Consider the following 9,950-nt stretch of genomic DNA (forward strand, 5'->3'; position numbering starts at 1 on the left):
ACGGCTATTGGGGAGAGAGAGACTCATCTCTCTGCCACCCTCATTCTTATCATACTAACATCACTATTTTCTTTTCATCCCAACTCCAAGTTTCTCCCTTTTACTCATTGAAATCATCATCATCAACATTTTCCCTTCCTTCTAAGCGCAAAACCCAACTGAAAGCCCCATTGGAATAAAAAAAATCTCCAGCCCACTCACATTCAAAATAAAAACCCACTCACTCAGCTTTAAATCATTCCACCACAAAAGGCCTAACCAGTGTTGACCCACCATTATATTGAGTTGACCTCGGTCTTTCCAAATTTTCCTCCTTCTTCGGACATCCACGGTTTCTAATTTTTGCGCCTTATTTTCAGGTATCTTTTTTGGCCTTTTACATATGCTATCCTACTTCTTGCCACGTGGACATTCTTTTTTTTAAAATATTTAAATATATTTATATATTTAATATTTAATATTTGTTTCTTCCACTCACTCAGTGAGCGGCTCTCCCTTCTTTTTTTTTTTCAAAAAGAATCTAGGGTTTATGCTCGTTTTCCCTTGACCTCGCTAAAACGCAAAAATCCCACACACAAATTTCTTAACAAAGGTAAAACCTCAATTTTTGTTTTCTTTTTTATGTCAAGATTGATTATTTCGGTTCCATAATTTATTCTTATTATTTTTGTTGTTGTTAGATTAAATTTCTGTTTGGTTTAATGGATAATTTTCTATAAGAAAAAGACAGCCCCTGAATGAGAAAGATTTTCCGTTCTAAAAAAAATATATGTTTAGGATTTTATTTTTCTGGTATGTTTGGATATTCAAGCTGAATTTTTGTGCTGGTTTTTTTTTTTTTGGAATATGTAGTAAGCTTGTGACATATAGTTTTGGAAGCAAAGATGCAAGCGTGTAGTGGAGCTGCAGTGATGGGGTCTCTTCAACAGCCCATTTGGACCAAAGGGTCAAATTTCGCTCCAAAAGGGTCTAGTGTTATTGGGTTTCCACAACAAGGAAGGCTTAATTTGTTGAAACCTTGTAGATCTTCTTATGTTGAAGGAAGTTTAGTTACTGGGAGGCCGCCTTCTTCTGCCTCTGTTCCTGCGCCTGAAATTGGAGGTATCAACTTTACATTGATTGATTGGTTGTTTTTGTTGTCTTGAGTTCTCATCTGGATGCTAGTGAATCCTTCATGTCTCAGTGCTTAGTGTCGTATTTTTTGCTCACTTCTGGTCCAAAACTTGGAAAAGTGGAAGTTTTGTGCATTAGGTATGACCTTTTATCTGGTCCTAAGTCCGGACAAATGAGGTTTGCGGTGGGTTTATGGCCAGCATAAAATGTTAGTCACTTTTCTTGAGTTGATCCTATATGTATAGTGGTCAACGTTAGTCTGTTGAGGATCCATGACTAACCCAAAAAGCTTTGGGACTAAATACTAACTTTTTCACATGGGGAGTATTTTTTTATGTATGCGTATGTGTGTGTTTTGAGTTGTTGGAAACAGTGTTGGTAAAAGCGAGAGGCGCACTTAAGCGCAAAGACCTCTTGGGGCCTAGGCATGAAGCGCAAAGCGCAAGCGCACACCTGATTGAAGTGAAGCGCACATTTAAAAAAAATAATTTAATAAATTTAAAAATAATTATTAATGAAAAATGCAACAATCAAATGATCAAATTATCATAGAAATTGAAATAAAATTTTTTATATAATTCATATAACATTTAGATAAGCCCTACTTTTGCAATTTTAACACAAAAACAGCAAATCAAGTCATTTATTTTTTTGAATAAGTTAGATATGAGTACTTCCATGTAATATCCTTTCTTAAATCTCCAATGTCCATAATGCCCTATGACTAATTAGTAATATTAGTTAATAATTTAATCACTTGTAACTCTATAGGAATTAGTCTGCTATGTTCAACATCAACCACTAAAGTAACAAAACAATTACCACAAATTTGTTATATCGTACCTTTTTTTTTTTCCATGAATGAGCTAAGAATATGAGGGCATAGCAACATGGTAATTGGTACGAAGCAGATATCCAAAAGGGAAAAAATAGAATAAGAAGAAGAAGCTGGGTGGGTTACTGTTTCAAGGAGAAAAACCAAGAAAAAATAAAAATAAAAATAGGGAAGAACTGGGAGGTTGTGGGTTGGGTTTTAGCCTTTTAGGACAAGTTACACTCAAAATATCTTTTTTTGATGAGTAAGTTACACTAAAAACATGTCAAATCATTGGTTTATATCAATAATGTTAAGATCCTAAAGTTTTATTTCAGTTTTGATTTATTTTTTTGAAAAAAAAAAAAAAAAAAGCGCCAAAAAGCGAGCTTTGAGCTTTTGTTAAGATCCTAAAGTTTTATTTCAGTTTTGATTTATTTTTTTGAAAAAAAAAAAAAAAAAAGCGCCAAAAAGCGAGCTTTGAGCTTTTTGAAAGGGCGCAAAAAAGCGCGCCTAAAGCATGCTTCTTTGAATGAGCTTAGCTTTTGAGGCAAAAAGCGTTGGAGCCTTGGGGCTTTGAGCTTTGAGCTTTGAGCTTTGAGCTTAAGCGTGCTTAAAGCGCACTTTTAACAACACTGGGTGGAAAGTGGCTCAAGCCCATTAAAATGCTTTGTTAGGAAGAGGTGTCAAGGTTTGGAGTATAAGTTTGTATGCATCTAACAGTGGCATGATACCATCTGAAGAAGTAGTGTTTAGTTTTGTTCAATTCTTATCATTGGCACAATTTTGTATTGTGGACATTTCTTTGCCTTGATTGATATTGGTTTCTTCAATATGACTTACTAATGATATGGTCAACTAAATACTTATTTGTCAGTATTAGTTCCCAGTTTTATGTTACCAATAAGTATTGAGTCTTTGTTATATTCATGTTAGGAGAGGCGTAAATTACTCAAAGGCAGTTTGACATTGGATACTGTCTCTATAACTAGTGTCTTGTTGAGTAATATATAATGAGAACTGTCATCAGGATGGCGATATTATTGGCCCATCACAACCTTCATTCACCCCTCCCAATGCCAAGTTTAGAAACTGAGCTTATTGTTTTGCCTTTTGCATTTCTCTTTGATTTGACTACTTTAGGGTAGTTGTCAATTCTTCCTTCTTTTTCTTTAATCTTGTTTTATCACAGTTTAGAGAATTTGTGTATTCTACTTTTCTGCTTGTTGAACATCTGCTTCTGCTTTGTCTGCAAAGACAACCATAATGGTCATTTTATTGCAATAAAATTTTCATATTTACCTGTAGAGGTTCCATAATTATTAATTATTCTGTGTGTAATGTTAATTCTGTTACAATTTGTGCTATTGCTTATGGCCGTGAATCCTACAGAAATATTAGAATGAGTTATCTGTGTTATTGCTTTTGGGGAAAATGGAAGCAGTGTAGAAAAATAAGCTTGATACGTTTTGTTACTCTCTTGTTATGCATAAAATGCATTCTGTTTGCATAGAATCATATAAACAAATTAATGCCTATGACAATAAATATCTTACCAATTGTCAGTAGCTGGACTTAGTCAAGGCTGATCTTTTTTGCATGGAATTGCTTGTTATGAAATGTAGGTAGTGGAAGCAGCTTTTTAGACTATGGTCTGACTGAAGCTGATCCTGAAGTACGCAGGATTATTGACAAGGAGAAGGAGCGGCAGTTCAAAAGCCTTGAGCTAATTGCCTCAGAGAATTTCACATCTCGAGCAGTAATGGAAGCTGTTGGATCATGCTTGACCAATAAGTATTCTGAAGGACTACCTGGTAAAAGGTATAATTTGTTATTTTGAGGAATGTACTTCAATTGTAAGTTTTATAGCTTTTAATTTATCGTACACCTCAGATACTATGGTGGCAACGAGTACATAGATGAGCTTGAGATACTGTGTCAACAAAGAGCTTTGGCAGCATTTCACCTAGATGGAAAGAAGTGGGGTGTTAATGTTCAGCCATTATCTGGTTCCCCTGCTAACTTTGAGGTTTACACTGCAGTTTTAAATCCACATGACCGGATAATGGTGGGTTGCTTTTCTCTCTTCATTTTAGCTTTTGTTGTTAGCATTTGCTGTCTTAGAATACATTAATAACTTGTACTTGTAACTTAGGGGTTGGACTTACCTCATGGTGGACACTTGTCTCATGGTTTCATGACTGCTAAACGACGGGTATCTGGCACATCAATTTATTTTGAGTCTATGCCTTACCGACTTGATGAATCTACAGGTGACATGATTCTTTTATTAGTTTTGATAAGGATGAATGGTTGAATTGATTTTGTGGTCAATTCTAATTTTGTTTAAACTTTCAAACAGGTCTTGTTGATTATGACATGCTTGAGAAAACCGCTGTTCTCTTTAGACCAAAACTCATTATTGCTGGTGCAAGTGCCTATCCTCGAGATTTTGACTATGCTCGCATGAGGAAGGTAAGAGGTTTTATGCTGTGATTATTTATATGCAATAGCATCCGTTAGAGGTGAATGGTGGATTATTGTGTCCAAATAATCGTCTTCTCTCTACCAACCGAATAACTAACTGGTTATGTTTGATATTTGCACTTGAAGATTGCGGATGCTGTTGGTGCTTTTCTCATGATGGATATGGCTCACATAAGTGGCCTTGTCGCTGCATCTGTAGTTGCTGATCCTTTTGAGTACTGTGATATAGTGACCACCACCACACACAAGGTATTGGTCAAAATTTTGAATTTTACTGTGCAAAATATTTCTTCCACTTTTTTTCCCCATTTATGGTATTGCTTGCCTTACTTTTTGTGCACTTAAGAGAGAACTTGATCCAGATCTCTTCTCTAGATGCATACATACATACATGCATATATATTATTATTATTATGGAGTCACCTTGTTTTCTTTTGATGATATTGTAGTTTAAAATATAGTGTAATGTGCCTTGTTTGCATCCTGATTTTATGTTTCAATAGGTAGGAAAGTTTGCTTTGACAATATACTGACCAGATGGCATTATATCAAATCTTCTGAAAATCATGTGCTGTCTTTGTTGTAATCTGCATTCTGCACACACATGACCTGATAAATTTAGACATTTCTCTCCAGTCTTTGAGAGGTCCAAGAGGTGGCATGATCTTCTTCAAGAAGGATCCTGTGCTTGGAGTTGACTTGGAATCTGCTATCAACAATGCTGTTTTTCCAGGTCTACAGGTCAGCTGGACTCATCTCTTTTGCTTTGTTATCAGATGTATGGAGTGTTGTGTTCCTTTTATCTTATGTGGGTACCCATGTTTACCTTTTTAATCTGCAAATTATTCTTGTAACATATTTAAAGGCAGAGTTATTATGCAGGGTGGCCCTCATAACCACACAATTGGGGGACTTGCAGTTAGTTTGAAGCATGCGCAGTCCCCAGAGTTTAAGGCATACCAGAATAAGGTACTATGCTTCCCCCTTCATGATCAGAACTTGGTCCAAGCTATGCCCTTAAAATTGTACTTATGTAATTATACTGTCTATAGGTGGTCTCTAATTGTGGAGCTCTTGCTAGCCGATTGAATGAATTAGGATATAAGTTGGTTTCTGGTGGGAGTGATAATCACCTGGTTCTTGTCGATCTAAGGCCAATGGTAAGTTATTGACTTCTTTGTCCCCGGGGGTTGTTTGTTTTGGATGAGCTATACATGCACCTAATGAGTCTTGAATGCATGTCCTTACCCTCCATCCCATTCTTATGGGAGTAAGAAGTGCTATTTGAGCAAAATCTCATTGGCTTGTGTTTCTTTAAATTTAAACCTTGATGCTGGCTTTTTTATATATATATATTCCTTGACATTTTTATTTCAAGGAATTGATTTATAGTCTATGAACAAATTTGGTATGTCTTCTACATTTTCAAACATTCCCCAGAATAGTATAGTTGTATAGATCATTCATGACCTACCAAGGTGGTGTAGTTTTTTTTTTTTTTTTTATTTGGTGTGTGTGCCTATCTTTGAAAGGGAGAATGCCATGCCATGTTAATATTATTATATGTCAAAATTTGTTATGGATAGCTAGGCGTTCAATCCAAGAAAACCTGTTTGATATGCTAGTACTGCAATGATTGCTGTGATGATTATTTGGGATGGGGGGGTATTTTGCCTACCAGGGTGGCATGGTTTTTTTTTTTTTTTTTTGGTGTGTGTCTCTTTGAAAGGGAGAATGCATGACACGTCAATATTATTATATGTCAAAATTTGTTCTGGATTGTAGGCATTTAATCCAAAGACAACCTGTTTAATTTGCTAGTACTGCAGCAATTGTTGTGATGATTATTTGGGATGGGGGTGTTTTGCCACCATTTACCTTTACTAAGAGCAATCAACATTGCTTCCCTTAACAGGGTATTGATGGAGCTCGGGTGGAGAAAATTCTTGACTTGGCCTCTATTACCCTCAACAAAAATTCAGTTCCTGGTGAGTCCTTTCTTTGGCAGGTTTATCCTATTTTAATTGATTTGATCTGTTTTTTTGTTTGTTTCTCCCTTTCTTGTCAAAACTTCACTCAATAATATTGACTTATAAAGGTGACAAGAGTGCCTTAGTGCCTGGAGGTATTCGCATTGGATCACCTGCTATGACAACTAGAGGATTCACAGAGAAAGGATTTGTAGCAACTGCAGACTTTATTCACGAGGGTGTACAGATAACCCTTGAAGCTAAGCGGTTAGTCTCAGGATCCAAGCTTCAAGATTTTTTGAAGTTTGTAGCAGCCCCTGATTTCCCTTTACTGGATAAATTGTCGGATCTGCGCGAGAGAGTTGAAGCTCTGACAACCCAGTTCCTCTGCCTGGGTTATAAGCAAGCTATTGCACAATTATGAGAACCAAAAGGAAGGTTTAAGTAACTTATAGGACAATTAGATAGTGGCCTGATAAGAAATTTGGGTATCTGGATTGATACTATGTTTTTATCATCTACCCTTCTTGTTGCTAAGATGGGATAAATTTTGGAATCCGGGTTTGAGACTATTATTTTGTCTACCCCGTTTTTGTTGCTAAGAAAATCGAAAGTCTGTTAAACATGTTTTCGATTAATAACATTTTTCTTTTTGCTAGAATGCATGATTGAATTTGTTAGAACAGATTACAAATTTTGTAAAGATCCAAATAACTAGATAAAAGAAAAAGGTATAAAATAGATGAACAAGTTATTTAGTTCATTACAAAATTTGTAATCTAGCAGCTAAAGCTCTTACATTGTTCTTTGTGTCTACCCTCCCCTTTTTTTTTTTTTTTTGGTTTGACAGAAGTTAAAGCTCAACAAAGTAGCAAAAATCAAAATATAAATTGATTTCTTTTTATCATAAAGTAGGAATAGATCAAGAAATTAAAGTAAAAAATAACATGCTTCAAAACGCAAAAAATTCAAAGTTTTGTACTACCTTAACAAAGAATGCCATTAGTTGCATTGATATCTAAGGTAACAAAAACATTGAGTCACCAGAGAGTGAAAATTTCAAATTGCTTAATACTATTCCACCATTTTCTCATCATCAAAATAGAGATGGGAAAGTACAAATCCCCCCAAAAATACATGCTTTGAAAAAACTTTGGAAACAAAAAATTGATCGAAGTCCAAAAAGAAAGCCTCACTTTTCTCATTAAAAAAAAAATAACACCTGAAACCTTCACTAATCAATATCTTATTTCCTCAAATTTTCCTCATTTTTCATATATATATATATATATATATAAAATACCCTCCCCATATATGCTCCATTAACCAGATGAGCAAAAATTGTAACAGCAACAGATGAACAAAATTAGTTCACTTTAAATTTTTTGAGGATTAAAAAAAAAAAATTTAGGACTAAAATAGAACCAGCTCAAGTTTAAAAAAGCAAAGTATTTTTTTTTTCCAAAAACTTGAAATTAATTTAAAGAATTTTGTTAATAAATATCCTATGATCGTAGTTCGAGACACATAAAAAATATGCACAAAAAAAAAACATACACACACACATACAATAGTGTTTAATTTTTGTGCTCAATAAAAAATAATTAATGGTGTATTTTTTTCATGACAAAAAATAAAATAACATAAAAAGAGATATCCATGTCTTTGCTTTTTGAAAAAAGAAAAAAGAAATTGTATATCATGCTAAAATTGAATAGGCCCTTTCCAAGTAATCAGCGGCTTGTGATCAAAAACTTCATAAATCTGAAAAGTACTCACGTGAGTTTGACTACACCATAACAAATCCCACTCTTCTCTAACCACAATATTCAGTTTTCACTTCGCTTCTCTCTCTAACCCTTCGCCTCTGTAAACACAAAAGCTAGGATTTATAGTTTACAAGGAGCCACTTCTTTGCTTCTCTCACGGCTTCTTCGATTTTTTTTAATTTTTGTTTCTTGTTTGGTTGCTAAAAATCTTAGCTTTTTTTTTTTTTTTTGATTGCTCTGGTCACTGGTTATTTAAAGGACAGACTTTGAGTTATAATCTCACTGAACAATAAAAAAAAAATTTTGGGTAGTAGAATGTGGAACAAAATTTTTGAGTTTAAAGTTAGTTTAATTTCCAGAAATCAATGTATGACTCTCAAGTCAATTGGGTCAGCTCATTGCATCAAGCTCAATAGGGCAGAAGGGTTGGATGGTTTTCAACTAGTCTAGATACACAACAAATTTTACAACGGTTAAGGTAGCTAGTTTTGATTAGCGTACAATAAAAGTGGTGGTCCGCTGTGAAAGTGACGTAGCACTAATCACAATTTGAATGAAAATGGTTGTGAAATTTGTCGTGTCTGTGGTATTGTTGGTTTGTTTTATAGGTAAAATTTAGTTATAGTTCCTTAGGTGTGGAACCTTAGATATCCCAATTAAATTCAACCATGTGGTATCTAACTATTTTATTTTTGAACCCCAACTATGTGATCTTGGAAGCTTTAACTATACTCAAGGAACTGCATTGGCCAATGAGTCATATGGTTGAGTTTAATAGGAGAATTTAAGGTAAAACATCTAAAGAAGTGTACCTAAGTTTTCTTCTTGTTTTATTAGGTTCTAATCTGAAGACTTATCAAATGTTAAAAAAAGATTTGTGTGTGTCTCTAACTCTCACTTTTTATATTATTTTCAGAAACTAAGCCGTTCAAATATTGACTTCCTTTTGTTATAATTGCAGTATTTTAAAAAAAAAAATTAATAATCTAGGTCTGCAGCTTTGGTTTGTTACGATGCCAAAAAAGAGTTCTTCTAAAAAGGCTAAGCAAATGCCAGAAAATAATAATGCTGTGGAAGAAGAAAACCCCTCTCTGGTGACAAAAAAGAGTTCTTCCAAAAAGTCTAAGCAAATGCAAGAAAATAATAATGCTCTAGAAGAAGAAAAACCCTCTCCAGTTACAAAAAAGAGTTCTTCCAAAAAGGCAAAGAAAATGCAAGAAAATAATAATGCTGTGGAAGAAGAAAAATCCTCTTTGGTGCAGAAAAAGGCTGCTAGTGAGATCGATGAAATCTTTGCAGGAAAGAAGAGGAAGAAATCGGAATCTGAAAGGACTGAAAACCCTAATGAAGAAGCAACTGGAAATCCTAAGAAGACTAAGAAAAAGAAGAAGGATAAAGGTTCTAATGATAGCGAGTTTGCTGAGCCACCTTCCTGGCCTAGAAAAAAAACAAATGATGGGTTTACTGTTTACACCGAAGAGGAGTTGGGTATCAATAAGGCTGATGCTGGAAGTACCCCATTATGTCCATTTGATTGTTCTTGTTGTTTTTGAGGATACATGCAAAAGTCTACTGGGTGAAGTTGCTTTCCTTTGATCCTGTGAATCTCTGAGATTTTCATGTAGCCTTGTAACTTTTCATTTGCTATTTTGTTATTATAATTTGAGGGAATTGGTGCACAGCTTTCTTTTGTCTTGTACACTAGAACTAGATTACATTATTTCTATTATCATATTCAATCAAGTTTTTGCTTATGATTAAGCATGTTTCTCAAAGTATGACTTCTTTGAATCCAAG

General features: G+C 34.5%; 2 protein-coding genes across 3 annotated transcripts; both read left to right on the forward strand.

Moving 5' to 3' along the window:
- The first annotated feature begins 136 nt into the window (after window positions 1–136).
- Window positions 137–7,045, forward strand: LOC111987008 (serine hydroxymethyltransferase 3, chloroplastic). Of its 2 annotated transcripts, none has more exons than XM_065772850.1 (12): window positions 137–359; window positions 853–1,101; window positions 3,553–3,748; window positions 3,821–3,995; window positions 4,083–4,200; window positions 4,290–4,402; window positions 4,541–4,663; window positions 5,051–5,155; window positions 5,297–5,383; window positions 5,467–5,574; window positions 6,330–6,402; window positions 6,513–7,045. In XM_065772850.1, exons 2-12 carry the CDS (start codon window positions 885–887, stop codon window positions 6,806–6,808), a joined length of 1,611 nt encoding a protein of 536 aa, XP_065628922.1. In that variant the 5' UTR covers window positions 137–359; window positions 853–884; the 3' UTR covers window positions 6,809–7,045. The 2 variants fall into 2 exon arrangements, with proteins under 2 accessions (XP_065628922.1, XP_065628921.1); XM_065772849.1 differs by lacking the exon at window positions 137–359 and adding an exon at window positions 483–592.
- Window positions 7,046–9,166: 2,121 nt separating this feature from the next.
- LOC111987012 (uncharacterized) lies at window positions 9,167–9,706 on the forward strand. The gene has a single exon (XM_065772880.1). The coding sequence runs from the start codon at window positions 9,167–9,169 to the stop codon at window positions 9,704–9,706; it is 540 nt and encodes a 179-aa protein (XP_065628952.1).
- The last annotated feature ends 244 nt before the right edge of the window (window positions 9,707–9,950 follow it).

The sequence above is a fragment of the Quercus suber genome, unplaced genomic scaffold (genome assembly GCF_002906115.3).
Source record: "Quercus suber isolate HL8 unplaced genomic scaffold, Cork oak 2.0 scaffold_65, whole genome shotgun sequence".
NCBI classification, from domain to species: domain Eukaryota; kingdom Viridiplantae; phylum Streptophyta; class Magnoliopsida; order Fagales; family Fagaceae; genus Quercus; species Quercus suber.